This window comes from Enhydra lutris, unplaced genomic scaffold, assembly GCF_002288905.1.
Source record: "Enhydra lutris kenyoni isolate GAN:26980312 unplaced genomic scaffold, ASM228890v2 scaffoldscaffold66, whole genome shotgun sequence".
Classification (NCBI taxonomy): Eukaryota; Metazoa; Chordata; class Mammalia; order Carnivora; family Mustelidae; genus Enhydra; species Enhydra lutris.
The window spans coordinates 2,125,975-2,145,711 of NW_019154150.1; the positions used below are offsets into that span (position 1 = coordinate 2,125,975).

Genomic DNA, 19,737 nt, shown 5'->3' on the forward strand with positions numbered 1-19,737 from the left:
GTTGAATGAATGAAGAGCAGACATCAGCCAGCGTAGTGGTTCTCAATTGAATTGAGTGGTTCTCAATTCTGACTGCGTATTAGAAGACTCTGAAGAGCTTTGAGAACATGTGGATGCCCAGGCCACATACCCAAATATTCCCATTTAATTTGTTTGGCACGGAGAGACAATATAGCCACCTGGTTAAAAAAATGCAGACTTTGGGGCCAGACGATCTGGATTTTGGACCCCAGATTCGACATTTACCCTCTGTGTGACTTCTTTCGGTGGCTTCTGTTTCTGCTGTGAGGATCCACCTCACAGGCTCCTGTGAAAATTAAATCAATTAACATATGCAAAGTGCTCAGAACAGCTCCTGGCAGAGTCAACACCAGCTAACTGTTAGCTGTCCATTTTTTTTTTTTTTTTTTTAGATTTTATTTATCTATTTGACAGAGAGAGAGGCAGTGAGAAAGGGAACACAAGCAGGGGGAGAGGGAGAGAGAGAGGGGAAGCAGGGGAGCAGGGGATCAGGACCTGAGCCTAAGGCAGATGCCCGATGACTGAGCCACCCAGGCACTCCTTAGCTGTCCATTGGATTGTACATTTGTTAGAGAGGTGATTAATTTTTTGAAGTGCTTCCCAATGTGTTTTCTGTTTTTGATAACTCAGGTTTGTCCTTGGCAGCCTTTCTACCTTTAGGACTGGGCCCTGAGAGGCTGAATGAGAGAAGACAGAGGGGTGGTTTGAGAGGAATTCTTGCTGGAGCTAGGGGAGGCAGAGAGCTCTCGGGTCCTGGGTGGAGGAAGGACAGATTCCTAGAATTATCCAAGGAAGATGGTGAATATGTGTCAGATGGGCTAAGGGGGACTGGAAGCAGAAGGGACTTAGGGCTGGACTCTGGGGGAACCTCTCTGCCAGAGCCTCGCCCACTAGGGTAGCCAGATAGAGCTGAAATGGAGAAAACCACGGTCTCCCTCAACTTGCTCAAGGAGGTCCCATGTCACCTTGGAAGGAATGGGAAAGTAGCTACAGATTGCAAATACGGGTAAATGCCAACCAGCTATGGCGGGGGTAGGAGGTGAGGGGATCCTCCACCAGAGATTTAGGGGGAAGCATGCTAAAACCAGAGGCTGGAGGAAAGCCGAGTCTCAAAGAGCCAGTAGCTGGAACGAGCTGAAGTGGGGGCTTTGCCAGTGGGAAGGCAACTGGGCCCTCTGGGAGCAGCCCCTCCTCGTGGGATAGCCGAGTAATCCTGGGGACTCACTGGAGCTAGAAAACACGGGAGTGGGTCTTTGGTATTCAGTTCATTACAGCTGTCACCGAGATGTCTGCTCCCCAGGGTCACCTGGTCCCTTGAAAGGCAAGATTTCTGTGTGTCAAACATTGACACTGGGGTCTTTTGCAAGATCCTACAGCCACCAGGTTGTCCTCTCCTCCTGGAGGCTTTTATGAGCAGCAAATAGTTTCCTGCCACTAGGTGTCACCTGCCACCACCGTCTCTCTCGGTCTCTCGAAACCTACATTTCTGTCCCTAGATGAGCCATTTCTGCCTCTTCCAAGCAAAGAACTCGCCCTTTTCCTGTGGGCAATTCAGCTAATTCTCCTCATAAGTGCCAAACACAAAAGCCAAATTACTTTGGGGGGGAAAGAAAGAAGAGCTCCTTTTCCCTTCATACCAGCTTTATTGTGATATAATATACATGCCATAAAATTAATCTTTTAAAAAATGTATAATTCAGTGTGTTTTAGTACATTCACAGAGCTGTGCAACTGCCACCAGCATCTAATTTCAAAACATTTCTCCTTAAAAAGCAACCCTGTACCCTGTACCCATTAGCAGTCATTTCTTGTTCCTGATTCCCCCTGACAACCACAAGTCTACTTTCTATCTCTATGCATTTGCCTTTTCTGCACATTTCATATAAATGGAATCATGCAAGTTCTTTTGCGGTAGCCTTCTTTTACTTCGTATAATGTTTCCAAGCTTCATTTAGGTGGTAGTTTGTGTTAGTATGCTGTTCCTTTTTATTGCCAAATAATGTTTCACTGTATGAATGCACCATATCTCCTTTGTGCATTCATTAGTTGATAGCGATTTGGGTTCTACTTTCAGTCTGTTAAAAATACTGCTGTTGTGAACATTTGTGTACGGGTGTTTGTGTGGAGGTCTATTTTTAATTCTCTTGGGTCTATACCTAGGAGTGGAATTGCTGGGTCCCAGGACAACTCTGTGTTTAACCTTCTGAGGAACTGCCAGAGTTTTCTAAAGCAGCTGCCCTGTTTTACATTTTCATCAGCAGTGCAGAAGGGCTCCAGTTTCTCCAACCCTTGTCAATATTTGTTATTTATTTTCTTTGTCATAGACATCCCAGTGGTGGTGAAGTGTTAATCTCATTATGGTTTTGATTTGCATTTCCCTGATGGCTCATGAGGCTGAGCATGGGCCATTTGTTTATATTCATTGGAGAAATGTCTGTTCAGGTCCTTTGTCAATTTAAAAAAAAAATGGGTTCTTTTTCTTTTTATGATTGAATTGTAAGAGTTCTTAATATATTCTAGATACAAGTCTTCTTATCAGATATGCAGTTTGCAAATATTTTCTCTTTTCCTGTGGGTTGTCTTTTCATTTCCTTGGTGGTGCCCTTTGAAGCACAAAAGTTTTTAATTTCCATGTACAATTTCCTCACTTTCTCTTTTTTGTTTGTGCTCAGATGTACCTAAGAAACCATGGCCTCATTTGGGATCACAAAGATTTATGTCCAAGTTTTCTTCTAAGAGTTTCACAGTTTTAGCTCTCATGTTTGGGTTGTGAATCTACTTTGAGTTCATTTTTGTCCATGGGTGAGGTAGGAGTCCAAATTCATTCACTTGCATGTGGACATCCAATTATTCCGACCATTTGTTGAAGAGGGATCCTTTCTTCATCGAGTTGTCTTGGCACCCTTGTACCGCCCTGGAACGTCAAGCGTATTCCACTGATCTGTATGCCTGCTATTGTGCTGGTTCCACACAGTCTTGATTATTATAGCTTTGAAGGGAGTTTTGAAATAAGGAAGCGTGAGTCTTCTAATTTTGTTTAAGACTTTTGCATAGTCTCGGTCTCTTGCATTTCCATATAAATTTTAGGATCGGTTTGTCAATTTTTCTGTGCAATCTTTTGGATTTCGTTTAGGTTTTAATTTCTTTTCATGATGTTTTGCACTTTTCAGTGAACAAGTCCTGCACTTTTTAGGTCACTTACATTACTATGCATTTTATTCTTTTTGATATTATTATAAATGGTGCTGTTTTCTTAATTCCATTTTCAGATTGTTCATTATGAGGGTATAGAAAATACAAATTTTTTTTTTTTTTTTTTTTTTGTATATTGGACTTGCATCCTACAACCTTGTTGAATTCATTAGCTCTGAAAGTTTTTTCGGTGTTTGGATTCTTTGGGATTTTTCTAAATAAAAGATCATGTCGTATACAATTATTTATTCTTTTCTGATCTCAATGCGTTTTGTTTGTTTTTCTTTCCTAATTGCCTTCATTGGAACCTCTAGTATAATGTTGAATAGGAGTGGCAAAAATAAATATTCATGTCCTGTTCCCGATTTTAGGGAGAAAGCTTTCAGTCCTTGACCATTAAGTATGATGTTAGCTGGGTTGGCCCTTATCAGGTTGTGGAAATTCCCTTCTATTTCTAGTTTGCTAGGTATTACCGTCATGGAAGGGTACTAGATTCTGACAGATCTTTTTCTGCATGTATTGAAATGATCGACCTCTTTTTTGTTCTTTATTCTACAAATACTATGTCTTGAATTGGTTAACTTTCACATGGTGAACCAACTTTTCATTCTTGGGATAAATCCTGCTTGGCATGGTGTATAATTTTTTTAGTATGTTGCTGGATTCAGTTTGCTTGCATTTTGTTGAGGATTTTTGCTTCCTTATTCTTAAGGGTATTGGCCTATAGTTGCTTTGCAATGTCTTTGTCTAGTTTTGGTATCAGGATGAATTGGAAAGTGCTCTCTCTTCTCTATTTTGTAAGTTTGTGAAGGGCTGGGGTTAATGAGCTCTGATGTTTTTGAAACATAATGCTGGCTTCCTCACTCTGTTGGAGGTGGAGAAAGAGGTTTTGTGTTTGCTTTTGTGTTTGTTTCTGTCCCCCGACCCCATTCTGCACTGGTGAGTCCCAGGACTCTGTCAAGAACTGTGCAGAGAATGAGATTTTACAGGGTAGCTTGTTACAGTTTTGTGGACACCGAGAGATGATGTGAACGCCCAAGGTCTGAGATGAAGGGCAATGTCATTCACAGCAAGAGTAGTAGCCAATGCATCAGCATTTGTTATTTGAGACCCAGTTCCCACAGAACAGCATGAAGAGTGACAGGTGATACCTGTGTAGTCAGTGGGCTGCATTATAGGAGAAGAACCCTGAGCTTAGGGACCCTAAATCTTTTTTTTTTTTTTTTAAGATTTATTTATTTATTTGGGGGGCAGAGGGACAGAGAGAGGGACATAGCAGACTCCCCACTGAGCATGGACCCTGATGTGGGGCTCGATCCCACGGCCCTGAGATCATGACCTAAGCCAAAATCAAGAGTCAAGTGCCTAACTTACAGAGCCACCCAGGGGCCCAGGACCCTGAATCTTTCATAATGGCCAGTAAGGATACCTGCCTTTTGCTGCGGAGGGAGACACTGTTTCTGTTTTCTGGGCTGTATGCTATACAAACATGCTTAAAAAGATAGTCCAGGACAAAGACAGTCAGTGCTTCTGCTCACAAGACATGCCTGAGACTCATGGAGAATCAGCTCCCAACAGACGTCCTAGATAATATTTTCCTTCATATCCCTCCCCGCAATCCCCATTACTCCTGCATTATATGTACTATTACTCATACATTTTAAATTTAGTTTTTGATTTATCAGTTGTACATGCACATGATGTAAAAGAGTCAAACAGCTTTACAAGGCGTATTCCTTAAAAGCAGTCATCTCCTCCCCTCCCCCCCATCTACTGCTCCTCTTTCAACTCTGGCTGAGTCTGCTGGCATTGGGCACTGTTCCTGTAAATAACACTTTTTATACTACTGATGCTGCTTGATTTCTCAGATGAAGGTATTGACTCTCGGCGCCCACCATGGAAAATGGAAAATGCGGTTCCACCTTTCTTTCACATCCCCGTGTTTGCCTACTTCCTGGTTTCCTATTTTTCCTGAATAGTTAAGGTGTGATGTTGGTCAGTGCAGGATTTAATACTTACATTATTAGACGCTATTACTATAAAAGCTATTCACAGATGAGCCATGTGCCATACTTCTCCTTTCCTGTGCAGCTTCTTGTTTTCTCCAAGCCAATTGCTCGGTTTGGTTCATTTTCATTGCTCTTCTCCAAATGTCTAAATGTCTAGATCTTCCAAAACATGAAGATCTCATCCATTTTCTCTGCTGGCAGTCTTCTCCCGCTAAGCCTTTCGAGCCACCCCATTCTGTGCTGATCTCCCCTCAGATCGCCCTTCAACATCTCCCTGGGAATTTCTTCCTCTCTATCATGTTTGATTCTGTTCCCTGGATCCAGTGTCGATTCTTTTTTGGTTTATCTGTCCATTTTTGGTGAATCGTATCCTAATAAAAGGGCACAGAGGAGTTACATGTTTTGAGACATTGCTTGGCTGAATTTGTGCCCTCCCGCTTAATGAATAATTCAGCAGGTATAGAAGTATAGGTGGAAAATAATTTCCCCATAGGATCTTTGAAGGCATTTGCTTCATTTTCTTCTGGATTCCAAGGTCTTGGTTCAGAATTGGATGCTGTTCTGATTTTTGACACTTTGTATGAAACTTATTCCCCTCTCTCTCTGGAAGTTTTTGGGATCTTTTATTTGTCCCCAAGTGCTTTAGTTTGGGTTGGTTTTCATTCACTGTGTGTATTTCATGTGGTGTATCCTTGCGAACTGGTGACTTCAGTTCTGGGAAAATTTCTTAATTTATTTTACAGATGATTTATTCCTCCCCATGTTCTCTGCTCTTTTTTACTGCAACTCCTCTTATTCAAACGATGGACACTTTGGACTTGTTTCCTGTCTTACTTTCCATCGAACTGGTTTTCGCTCTGCTTTCTGAGAAGTTCCTCCCACTATACCCTCCAAATTTCCTATTGTATATTTAATTTTGCCTATCATACTTTTAATTTCCAAGAACTCCTTGAAATATGTTTTTCCCGTTCATTGACGGCAGTGTTTTCTCTTACGTCTCTGAGGACCCTTCTCCTGTTACAGTTTCCGTTTCCTCCAAGTTGCTCTTTTTTATTTGTTTTGACTTTTTCTCTGATTTACATACTTTCCTCAAATCTCTGAGAGCCTCCAGCTGTTTGTTCATCTTTAAGAGTGGGATGCTGTGGAAGCTTTCTCTGTGAGGTTCTCCACGGGGTGATTTGGCTTTGCCTTATTTCAGGGCTGGCCAAAGACAAGTCTTCCAGTCCCATGCCTGGAGGGTATGGTTGTCCACATTCTGGAAGCCAGGAAGGAAGAAAGGTGGGGATCTCAATATTCTGTGTGCAGCTGTTCACTTACTCTGCCTGCTTCAGTACCGAGCACCCGCCTTCCGCTCCTGGCCTCAGCTTTGGTCTCCATTAGGGTGGAGGCAAGGCTCTGCGTCCCTACTGAGAGCAAGGAGGAGAGTCAGGTCTTCCTTTCCTCTGGCAGCATCACCTTCATTCCCTCCTCCAGAGGTGCCTGCTGTTGCCAGTCCCTGAGGTTGCCCAGGGTTCTGTGCTACAAATCTGGGGGTTTTGTCTGTATGCTTGCTTTTCCTGTGGCCAGTTCAGGATTGAACTTTCTCAGGTCTGGTTAATTAATACTCATTCATCGGCCCTCTAGCTTCCAGAATTTGGTTGCTGTTGCCTTCCCTCTTCTTTCCTTTGTCCGACTGGGTTTATTCCTTTCACTGTCATTTTAGTGGGGCTTGGGGAGAAAATAGAGGTGTTCAAACTAGTATTTTAACCAAAACCAAATTATTAAATTTATCACATGTTTATGAATCTGTCTTTCTTGACATGTTGGACATACTGCTGGCATCCCAAATGCTTATCAAAAGTTACATTTCAACCACCTTTTTACTGAATTCACTGAGTAGATTATAAGAGATTAATTTCTTGATTGTGGTTTTCTGACTAAATAAATGGGATGACTAGGTTCGTGTCACACGAGGAGAGAAAATTCAGTGCCTGTTTTTAGATCTGATGCTGAGGTTGCTGGTTCATCACGAGCACGCTATTATACAATTGCTCCATTTTCATAAAACCCCAGTGATGATTCGTTTAGCTAATCCCAGAAAATCCACTGTGTTAGAACCAAATAATTAAAATGGACTTTGAGAGTCATATGGTAAGTCCCTTTCCCTCTAGCTGAAAGCATCCACTACAGTACCAAGAAAAGAGATTGTCTCTTGGTATGAGTGTAGACAGGTTTGAAAAGCTGGAGGGTATCAATTCTCTAACTTGATATTATACAAGGAAAGATAAGATAAAGACGGAAGACAAAACAGAATATCTTTCAGGTCCTTAGACGCTAATTGCCACCCATCCCTCTGGATGCCCTGGGGCTACCTTTTGTAATTCTCTGTTCTTCTCTTCTGGTCAGGAGAAAGCCAAAAGCCAGAGGATGGAGAGGAGATTTGTGATCGCAGCTGGAGGAGAGCCCTGGTTGGGTGTCCGGGTCCAGCAGCTGGGATCTCTCTCCTGGCTCCTCGTGTCCTGGCTTGGGCCCAGAGCGTGAACCAGGGGAAATCCATCAGATCTCCTTCCTGAGCCAGGTTTCTTGCTACTATGATAGATTCCTTTACATAAGGATGTGATGTTTCATATAAAAGATATTAAAATAGTTTTTAAAAAACCTCTTTGGAAAGTCCTTTGAAGAAAGAGAGGGAAAAGGGAAATGAAAGCTTTTTATTATGGGAATGTTCAAGCGTACACAGAAGTAGTGAAATAATGTGCTGATGCATCCATTAGCCAACTTTAACAATTATCAACATTTTACCGATGCCATAAAATCTGCTCTTGCCCCCCTCACTCCATTGACTTTTTAAAAAAAATATTTGCTGGAGTAGATGATAGTGAGTTTCAGACAGCATATCCTTGTCACCCATAAATACTTTTAAGTGATCTCTAATTGTTCACATTCTTCTTTTTCCTTTCTCCTTTATATAAAACCACAATGCCACTATTATCATAACCTAACAATGAACAATTCCCTACTATCCTCTAATATTCTAGTCCATGTTAAAATTTTCCCGACTATCTGAAAAATATCTTTTTATGCAAGATTTGTCCAAATCAAGAGCCAAATAAGGCCCACTCATTGTATTTGGTTCATTTATCTCCTGTCTCTTTTAGTTCGTAATGATAACTTCATTCTTTAACTTCCATATAACGACATGCATTAAAAATGAAGGTGGGCTTATTAAAGGCTTGGCCTTGTTGCAGTGTCAGCTTTACTTGAATCTGGCACCCTTCCAAAGTTTGAAGTGCTCTCAAGGCATGCTTTTCATGGATATGTACTGGCCTAGTGCTTCTATTAGCGAGGTTAGAATTGAACAGTTAGTCATTTTAATATAACTGCACTCTGCCTTATTTACTGATGCAACCAATCAAGCTTTGCAGGAAGTTGCTTATTAGCTTTGTACATATTTAAAAATGTCCCTGTTACGTTAAAAATGATAAATCCATACTGTATATTGCAAAGATGGTACAATTTGATATGTGGGAACTAAGTGTGGTAATAATTACATGCATTAGGCATTACTTTAGAAATGCTTTCAAGCAACTTATTTGAAGTGGGAGCAGTGGAGAAGGGAGAAGCACGTCCTCTGAGGGCGGGCTCTCTTGGTCAATAAGGACAGTGATAAAACCCAGCACTTCTGGTCGTGACTCCACTTCCACCTGTTCTTCAAGCGGCAGCCCTGCAATTAGGATTCGACTTGCTTTTCCCAACTCTGTTCTCATATTCAGCTAAGAGTTACTGAGTGTCTGCTCTATGGCAGACGCATTATAAACTAGATCTCATTTCACCCGAACAGTAGCCTGTGAAGGTAGTAGCACTCTTTTGCTGATGTGAAAAGCCAAGTTCAGAGCTTGGCTCTGAAGGCCGGGCTTTTGCCAGGGCTCACCCTGCTCTCAGGATTATTCTTTGGCGGCCGGGTCAATTAAGGGGAGAGGTTAAAGTCAATGCCGAGGGAGGTTATCAAGCATTTGCAATGGGATCAATACCTGCTCCGTGGAATCCCCCGCAGACATAGAGCTTCCCATCCACGGCTCCTGCATTGGTGGAATTGGTTCGGAGGGAGAGCAGGGGACTTGGCATAGGTGGGCCCTCTCTCCAGAAGTCCCCATCAGGGTTATAGATCTCCACCACATCAAGGCACTTTCGAACCTGGCCTTTGTCTCGACCTACACAGCCAATTCCACCTACAGAAAACAGTACACGGAAATGAGATGACTGAGAACTTCAATTTCCCTGTGACTCGCAACCCCTTCCACCTACAATCTGTATCACACATTATAGGCCTTTGACTTTTCTGTCTTGCCTGGGGCTCCTTCTCAGGTAATTTCTAAGCAATAGTGATGTCTGTTCTGTACTCCACAGCCAAGTTGAATATCACCTTTTTTTAGAGTGTTCTGTTTGTGCTTATGCATGAAACCGATTCCACTGCAGGCTTTATGTTCTACAACATCCAACGCTGGTTCACACCATGAACAACCCCGTTAGGGGCTGTTTCATGTTTGCTTGCCAGGGCAGCTTGACTCTGACATCTGTCTTTCAGAGGATCCTTGCCAGCGATTTCACTGACCTGCCAATAGGGGGCGTCCTTTCTGTTCCTCATCGATGTAAACCTGTCTCTTCCTCGCCTAAGTTGCGGGGACTTTTCCCCATTAGGGAAGGGCTGTTCTTCGACAAATTTCAGGTTAGGGGTCAAAGAAAGGCTCCAAACCCAAATGCCCAGTGCCTCTTCCATTTTCAGATGATACGGTTCATTCAACAGATACTGGTAATAAGTGAGAGTGGTGATGGCAGAGGACTTTGGAGGAAGGCTATTTTTAAACATTTTTATTATTTATTTTCCCCCTCGTTGCTGACGGAGCCCAGCCTGTTTCCTGTCTCAGTGTGGATCCAGGGCGTGAGGCTATCAACTCAGGAAGCTCTTAGCAGCTTTCTCTCTTATCCGACTGGATAAACAATTTAGCCCATTACGGTGCCAAGTCGAAGCCGCAGCGTTTCCGAGGAGGGAACACACTGGCCTTGGTTAACTGCACGGCTCTGCGCTTCACGGCCCTCTTCCAGGGTGGCGCTGTGGTAGCTGGAGGTTTCCTAGTCCAGCAAAAAGTGGCATTTCCAGTTTGTGGGGCAAGACAGCTTCGAGATCAGAGGACTTCTCTCCAGCAGCTAAACCTGGCCACTTCCCAACAGGTAAGGATGAGATGCTTTAGTTACTTGCTCCCCAAGACCCAGGAGAGATATTGCTAGGCTGGATGATATTACAACCACTTCGGAAGACCTATGAACATGGGGAAGCGAACAGGTTAAGTGTAAGTCCCTGGGAGCCAGGCTGGGGCACGCCGAGCAACCAGCATCCTGAACATAACTTAAGACGTTTCAGTGAAGGTCCATTAGAAAAGCTTCCTCAACATTGTGCATATGAAGAATGGGCATTATTCTTTCGGTTTTTGAAATAATTAGAGCGCTTGTCATTTTTGTTTCTCTGTTACTGAGTGTATTTAATTATAACGTTCAGCCCTTCCTCTGCTCTTGGAAACATGTACCCTTTCTGTTTGGTTGGCAGACAGCGCACACGCTCCCCTCGAGGGTGCCATGGCTGGCGGGGTATTGTCTCGGCTTCTGACCATTAACGCCTGAATGCGTTCTCCTTCTCACTTGGATGTAATCCCACCATCAAGTACACTTAGAGCATCACTCTAACAGCAGACTAATGAGCTTAAACTGAAGGTGAATCCTGATTAGATAAATAATCAAATATAAGCGTGATCTTTATTAATAAGTCAGTAGCAGCGCTACAAGAGAACTCTTTTGATGAGAGAAATCGAGGGTAGGATCAGTACATCTTCAGAATTTCAATGAGATACCTCCATATCTTTAATTTATATGCTACCAGAACCTCTCAGCCTGACTTTTCTGTATTCAAAACAGGCCAATGGATAGAAACTGTCTTTGCGAGTCATGCCCAAATGGACTTCGAATGCCAACTCTACACCTCAGGGTTTTAGTGGTGGTGGGGGAGGGGAGGGAGAAAATGACAGGACAGTGCCTCCCTCCCCTCATTTCTGTTTCTACAAAGATGAAGACCCGCTCTTCTTGGGTTTTGCTGCTACAGATTCATCCCTTTCTTTCCTCTTCTTTGCAGGCTCACACGCAAAGCCTGTCAGGGAGCTGGCTGAGGGCAGAGGTGAGCCACCCGCCTAGGACTCCCTGTCCTCAGCACCCTGACTACAGTGGCCCTGGCTCCCAGCTCTTGCCTGCTGAGCTGCCTTCAGGTGGTGGGCTTACTTTGTTCTTCCCTGGGCTGGATCCAAAAGAGGAAGGGGATTGTATAATTGGTCTGACAAGCTCTCAAAGTTGCTTGCATTGCCAAAGAAGCTTTTGAAACAAGCTTTAGTAAATGTCTTTGCTGTTGTAAGCTCCCTTGTGACACAGAAAAAGCAGGTAGGCTTTTGGGAACAGACAGATCTTGGTTCATATGCTTGTGTCCATTTCCTAACATGGGTCCCTTTGATCGCTCTAAGCCTCAACTTTCTCATCTGTAAATTAAAGATAATAATATCACGTTCATAAGTTGTGGCAAAGATTAAGTGATTACATAACTGTAACGGGGTAAAAGGGCATTACTCTGGGAATTTCTTTATTCTCACGTACTGCTTGTAAACAAAGTGGCACCTAGTAAGCATTTGGTCATGTTAATTCATTCTCCTGCATGTTCTAGAGTGTTGGGTAAATAAGCCAGTGTTCACCGAAGTAGCTGAAATCTTACATTTGCTTACTCTGAATTTAACTATTTTCTAGGTCTACAGTTGATGGCCTACTGACTGTATGGTCAAATCTCTCTTAAAATTTTCTTCCAAGGTTGGATAGAGACAATCAAAATGTCAAAGGGCTACCATTTAAATAGGCCAAGCGTTCACCTCAACCATTGGTTGGGGAAGAAAGCTCCCTGACAAGATTTAGAGGAATTCATTTGTTGGTGAACATCTGAGAGAGGTAGACTCTGGCAGGTGACATCCTAAAGGCCAGGCAAGGATTTCACAATCCCAGGCCTCCAGGAGGGAAGCTGGCCCACACATCTGAGAGGACAGACTACTTCCTGACTCGCATGTCAAAGGCAATCTATTCACTGCTGATATGATGCCTGTGACCATTTGTTCTCACTGGAGTTGTCTGCTCTCTGAGCTTTTTCTACTCTCATTTTAGAGTTCCCAATGTGGAGCCCAAGACCCTAGAAGACAAAATCTTATACCTTTCTTAGTCTAACCAGGCGTCTCGGGTGTTTTAGAAAAAAAAGTCTTCGAGGACTGGGTTGAAAGCACGCTTATCTGCCATTTACAAAATTCTGGGTGATGCTGGCCTTGCTTATTGAGTGTGTCTTGGCTCACAGATCGTGGGCTGATAGTCCTCATTTACTTGATAAGGCCTTCCTCTTCACCTGCTAACCCTTTACCATGCTTTGCCGGTTTTTTTTCTCGCCAGGTTAAGAAACCAATCAACTGTCTTCATTTGCTTTGCTCTTCAAAACACAATACCATGAAAATCAAATAAAAGAGCTGAAAAGGAAGACCAAGTTCCATTTGTTAAAGCTTGATTTTGCTTGATTTTAGAGGGAAAATCAGCTGTTTGAAAGATCTCACGTTTCCACCAGAATAAGAAATACATTTCCAAGTGGACATGTGGGTAGTGGGATAGTAAATTCTGACACTGAGCCTGTGGGTGGCAAATAAGCTGCAGTTACAAAATTGCTGTCCCCCCGATTCTGAATGGCCCCTGGGCTTCATGTCTTAACCCGGTACTGGGCACCAGTGGATTTCACTGTGTGAGTCAAGTCTGGCCCCATCCTGTCAGTTCTTTCAAGCCCTGGACCTATCTTTCCCTTGTTCCTTCCCTGTTCCTCTTCACGAGCTTGTCCTGCAGGCCCTGGCAGGTCTGAAGGCTGAGCCGGTCTGGGGAGAACAAGGGAGAGCCTGGGAACGGTGGGTAGCAGCAAGCGTACCCGGTGACGTAGAGATGTCACAGCAGGTCAGAGGTGACAAGGCACAGCCTCAGATGAGTAGCGCCACTATCCAGCTTGGTTCAGCACACTCTGTATCTCAGCCATTGCCCAGTTCTGTTGGTTGCGCCTCAACGCATCTCCTGTCTGTCCCTTCCTGGAAAGATACGCAGCTTTCATGACCCAGACACTGCCTGGAGCCTCACCTTTCCTCCAGGGCACTCCTCGGCCTTGTGCTGCAGGCACGCTGAGCTGCGTGCTGTTCCCCAGACAGGTTACAACTGTATAGCTCTTGGCCTTTGCTTGGGCTGGTCTCTGCCTAGAATGACCTCTTCTCTGCCTCCCCCACTTCATAACCTCCTACTTCTCTTTTAAGGCTCAGTTCAATAGTCACCACTAAGAAATCCTTCATGTCCAGGGGCACCTGGCTGGCTCAGTCCATACAGCATGTGACTCTTGATCTCCGGGTTGTGAGTTAGAGCCCCACGCTGGGTGTAGAGATTACTTAAAAATAAAAAATAAAAATAAAGAAGTCTTTCATGTCTTTCTACACAAAATTGGTCATTCCTTTCTTTGGATCCCACTGTCTTTTGAACAGAAATCAGATTCTTATAAGATATATCGTTCTTTATTTAGGTTTGTCTTGCTATTAGTTTAGATTATAAGTCACAGGAGGGCAGAATAGTGTCTAATTTATATCTGTATTCTCAACACTTTTTACAGATAGTTAAATAAAAATTTAACTAAATGTATAAAAGGATCAGCTCCTCGCCCTCACCCCAGGTATCTTATCTTCTTATACTTTTTTCTGTCAAAACAAAAAGCAATGACTGTCTTCCCAGAACGGGACAAGCCCTGAGTCCAGAGAGCTAAAAACTCACTTCCAGGCAGTTTAGAAAGCTCATCTTCTTCAGGATCTAGGAATCTAGGTCTCTACCCCCAGGTTGGCCTGCCTAAAGAATCAGTCACTTCTCTTAACCTGGGCTGGACCTAATCTAACAGGACACAGGTCAACACTCTGCTAATACTTCTCTGAAGTGGCCTTGTGAGAACTAGTCACCAGATACAGTGCACAGCTGAAAAATGTGGATACACAGGATATGAATCCTTCTCTGAGCCGCTAAGTATAATGTCTTCTTTGTAAGGGATCTTAATAATATTTACTGACTAACTATTAATCTTTGGCATATTTATCTCATGTGTAAACAAAATGATTTGCAGGAAGTCATCATTTTGTGCTCATTTCCATATTTGCCCAAGAACTAATAGAGAAAGAGAGTGATAAAAAAATGATCACATCTATGAATTTGGATAAACCAGTTGAAGGTAATACATTCTACTCCTTTATGATGTTTTAAAACATATATTATGTTATCTCTGGCTTAGTGAGTTGAGGATACCAGACGTAATTAAAGATTTTCTTAAGGATTCAGGAGTAACCATATGACCTGTTGTCATTAATATGCCATAGATATGGAGTAGTTGACTCTCTACCTCAGGCTTCACGAGAACAGACCTGAGATTTACTTTCTTGAACAAATCCTTGCCATTGGTGTGGCTTTTAGCAATTTATCTCTTTTCGTAGAAAAAAAGCATAGAACGTATAGTTGCACAATCCTTTGGCTACGGAACACTATGCTTTTCTGCAAACATATGCAACTAAATCAGTGGCTAAGACAACCCTCTCCAAAGACACTTCTCGTTCATTTTCAGCACTGTTTCATCAGCGACTTTCTCGTCGTAGGAGCTTCCAACTTTGACTTCAGGATAAGGAACACTTTAAACTTCAAATTAATTTTAAACAGTGTATGTTTTGAATATCCCCCTTGTGTTTGTCCTAGATATCAGAAAATAACACGTTTAAGATTCTTTTGTCCTTAAGACACAGTCTACTGGGAAACCAAAGGCAAATATGAAACCATAAGTGATATAGCACGATAATTATACATGGATTGAATAAAGCAGAATTTCTAACTAACAGTCATAATGAAATGTGGGACTGTCAACTCTCCGTGAACTTTTAGGGTATCAGTGATAAAAATTCCTAATAGCTAAATTGCAATTTGGGAGCCACAGGAAAACTTCGGTTTCTTAGAGACTTATTTCGGGATTCCCTGTTGAGAGTGCCAGATAATCAAGGTTAAAATCCTTCATATGCGGGCGACTGGGTGGCTTAGTTGGTTAAGTGTCCGACTCTTGATTTCGGTTCAGGTCATGATGTCAGGATCATGAGATTGAGCCCCGCATTGGGCTCTGTGCTCAGCGGGGAGTCTGTTTGAGATTGTCTCCCTTTCTGCTGCCTTTCCTCCTGCTGAGTCTCCCTCTCTCTCTTTCAAATACACAAATAAATCTTTTTAAGAATCCTTCATTGATTAACTGGAAATACATTTCATGGACATCCACAACAAAAAGATGATGAGGTTTCGCTCCGGTTCAAAGTCCCCTCAGCTGATGAATCCCTAAATGCAAGCCTTTTCTCAGAGAAAGAGGACACGAAGAATACCTTGTCTGACATCTTTGGCCATTGTAAAAACATAGTGCCCCCTTTTTTTTCTCTTCTTTCTCTCTCTCTCTCTTTCTTTCTTTCTTTTTTTTTTTTTTGGTCCTGCATAAACTTAAGAAATGTCTATCTAAGTCCAGAACACTTCTGGGATTCGATCAGACCATACCCAACAGCCTGCTCTGATAACTTATGAATGCCGGAATACTTTTTTTTAAAAAGATTTTATTTATTTATTTGACAGAGAGAGTGAGCATGAGAGAGAGCATGCGCAGCAGGGAGGCAGAAGCAGACTCCCCGCTGAGCAGAGAGCCTGATGCGGGGCTCGATCCCAGGACCCTGAGATCATGACCTGAGCAGAAGGCAGATGGCCCCCAATGCCAGGATACTTTGACCGAATGAGCTTGCCATCCTCCTAGGGTACCTGACTACACTCTGCCCAGGGGAAGGGAGTTTGACTTGTTCATCTCTGCATCTGTTCTACAAGCTGGGCCCGGGGCTGGCTTATGCTGTACGTACTTAGTAAATATTCTGGGCATGTGATCCCTCCCCCTCTTCACTGTTCTCACCATTATTTGTATTTCTCCAAATGTAGTGTCCTATGATTATTCTCGCCAGAACTGCCTGGATGCTTCCTACCATTCAGATTCCTAAGTCCCACTCCAGACCTCCTAGCTCAGAGTATGCCGAGCGTGAGGGTCAGGGAGCTGCCATTTTAACAAACTGAGGTAATTTGAGAAACACTTATGTTAACTTTTAAAAAGGTGCTTAGAGAGTTTTATCCAAAGAAAGATAAAGGCAAAAGCTTACTATAATGAAACTTAACTTCTTTGATCTCATACAATCATTCAACTCTAGAGAGATCTTTGAAGTGCATTTACTCTAGTGATTGGAACCTTCAGGGTGACTTGCCCTGTGCCACCTGCTGTGGCTCTCCAGCTGGGAGGCAGACCGCAGTGTGACCTTTTCAATAAGCTAGTGAGGCCCAGAGTGGTGTCCTGGAGAAAGTGACACCAGTGGTTTGGGGCATCAGCTGTGCGGGAAGACTTTTGTTGGCTCGCTCCCCAGACATGGAAAGGAAAAGTTCAACTTTAAAAAATTACCCACAATGCCTGTAACTCTGATGATCTTTGTGGCTTTTTAGGGGGTGGAAGAACAGGACAGACTGTAGAGATGAGAGAAGTCAGTGCGGTAAACCAGTATTCACCAAGCTCCTATCACAGAAGCCAGGCCCTGGGCTGGCTCTTGGAAGCGATGTGGACACGGAAGAGGCAAGGTCTCTTCCCATAAGCCGGCTGACTGTAGTGTGAGGAGGGCGATGACCGACCCAGAGCCACTTGTGCAGGGAACCAGTGCAATTAACCCTCACTTAGTGCTCCCACAACCACCAAGGGCGTTTTTTGTCAGATGTTGAAGGATGTGTAGGAGTTAGCGAAATGGAGGTGGACGCATTAAAAACAGAGGCGGGAGAACAGCACAGGCACAGAGTGGAGGTGTGTTCAGGAAATGACTGTCAGTTCCCGTGGCTGGAATTCAGGTCTTGTGGGGTTGGGAGGGAAGAGGCTGGAGGAGATGGGGATGCATAGGCAGGCTGCGGCCAGTTTGGGACATGTCTGAACACTTCCTCAAATAGATGCTGGTGCTCACTTTCTGTATTGGATTTTCCTGACCCATCAAGCTGAAGCACCTTCTGAATACAATTTGGCTTTTTAAGAACACTTGCCGGAAATCCATATTTATGAGTATCCATTGTCATTTCAGAAGCAAGTATAATTAATTAAAAGTAGGAGATCTAAAATGCTTGCTAGTTTATTTCACAACGGCTTTCTTTTTCTTTTTTTTTTTTTTTTCAAAGAAACCCCCGGTACCATATTTAAAATCAATTTTTTGTAATACAGACACTCAACAAGAGCTCACGGCTAGGGTTTCATGGGGTGGAGCCCAGAACTTTTTTATTTTTTATTTTATTTTTCAGAAGTTTTGATATTTCTCAGAAGTTTACCAATACGAGTCTGCATTTAATCATCTCCTACATTATTACTTTTAAAAATATAATTTTAAACCTTGAAAACAATGAGTTAACATTTTTTCACAGTAATAGGATATATTACCCTAAATTTTTTAGGCTGCCTGTTTAAAGGACATTTTTTGGAAGACTAGGATATATTTGAGTTAAAGTAGCTTAACTGTCTCTTATAATAAGCCTTCATAGTACACATGACAAAAGATTGTTCTTAAAAAATAAAGCATTTAAAGACGGAATGACTTTCAACAGTACTGTCTGGTCTCTTCCCAGAGAGTTTTGTTTGGTTCCACCATGGAGCCCACGGCCCACTCCCTTCCGCGCATCCCAGTGAAAATGGCTGCACTCCTGAGAAAGTCCTCAGGAAAAAAGCCAAAATGAAAATCAGCCAGTTTTAAATCCCTGGGTTTTCAACAGGGTGTCATTAACTCATAAGGCTTATATAGACTCTTGAAATTATTGTAGACTGTCCAGGAAGTTATGCAACAGAAGGGCCAACTATAGTGTGCAAAACTGATAAAATACACATGTGACAAAGTGAACAGTGGAGTCACTTACCCAAACAATCTGTATTTTTACGTTAAGAAGGCAACTGAGAGATTTCCAGGAAAAACTATCCAGTATCTGACAAATAGGCCTCTTGGCTAGTTTGCCATAATCCCAGGAGCTGTTTTCAACTAAGTTCAAGTTTTTTGTGTGGCAAGACACTTTTCAAAGACATTTCTGCAGAAACTTAAGACATGTTAACTGAAGCCAATATTCAAACATCTCAAGAACTCCCATCAAACCTCTAGGTCGGCCATGGCCATGGTGTCCGGTGGTTCAAATGGAAAGAATACATTCCAGACAATATTTTCCAAGAGGCCCTCATGTGCAAACGTGCACCTGCTTTACACAGAAAAGCCGTCTGTGTGAACGGGTAGGATGTCGTTGGTGCATATTTATAATGGGAAGGAATGAAAACAGTGGATCGGCTGAACATTTTCGAAGAGCTTTAAAACTCGACACACAGCCACTGGGGATCTTAAACTGAGCTTCTTCCCACTTCCCCCCCCACTCCCACCCTGCCCCAGAAGTATTTACTCCATGGGACTTCCCTAGACGGAGGAGACCATCATCAGAACGAGATTCTGTTATAGCCACTGTCATGTTCTCCTTTGTGTAATTTTAGTCTTTACTCCTTTGATCATATTTCTTTTCCCTTTACTGGTGTACCAAGGACTGATGACCATCCTAACTTTTTAATTTGCCTCTCCTAAGCGATCGCCTGTGCAGCTAGTATGCTATGGAGATATGTCAAGCTGATGTTACCGATAATGATGCAACACAAACATGAAAAATATGTCCCTGTGCCCAGAGAGGGGATAACAATTTTCTTGAGATTGTTAAAAAAAAAACAAAAAAAAAAACAGAACAAACCACAAAATATACATACAGGTTCCTCCAAATGGTGTCATTTAGACCAAGTTCTCACACCGGTGCTTATGCCATAACCTCATTGCAGTTTCAACCTCCCCCGGAAATGTGGCCTTAACTGGTCAGGTGGGAATTTTTTAGTCCCTGCCCTGAGTCTGCACTTGGGTCCTCTCCAGCCCCCCTAGGAAAGATGAGGTCATCTGCACGATCAGACACCTTGCTTTTCCCCCTAGAAAGCAGCCTTGCCTAAAACAAGCCTCTCTTTTTTGCTGATAACTTTCTTTTTTTTTTTTTTAAAGATTTATTTATTTATTTATTTGACAGAGAGAGAGAGAACAAGTAGACAGAGAGGCAGGCAGAGAGAGAGAGAGAGAGAGAAGTAGGCTCCCTGATGAACAGAGAGCCCAATGCGGGACTCGATCCCAGGACCCTGAGATCATGACCTGAGCCGAAGGCAGCGGCTTAACCTACTGAGCCACCCAGGCGCCCCTGCTGATAACTTTCTTGTCCCTACCCTCTGTCTGTAACAACCTTCCATTATGTACCAGTCCTCAGAGTGCCTCTC

The 19,737-nt window shown here is 43.0% G+C and overlaps 1 protein-coding gene across 1 annotated transcript in view; it reads right to left on the bottom strand.

Moving 5' to 3' along the window:
- LOC111159042 (kelch repeat and BTB domain containing 12) overlaps positions 1 to 19,737 on the bottom strand; it is a 72,427-nt gene that overhangs the window by 15,329 nt on the left and 37,361 nt on the right. Inside the window, exon 8 of the mRNA XM_022521411.1 lies at positions 9,233 to 9,430. Within this exon, the coding sequence (XP_022377119.1) occupies positions 9,233 to 9,430 (198 nt within the window). The remainder of the gene's footprint in view (positions 1 to 9,232; positions 9,431 to 19,737) is intronic.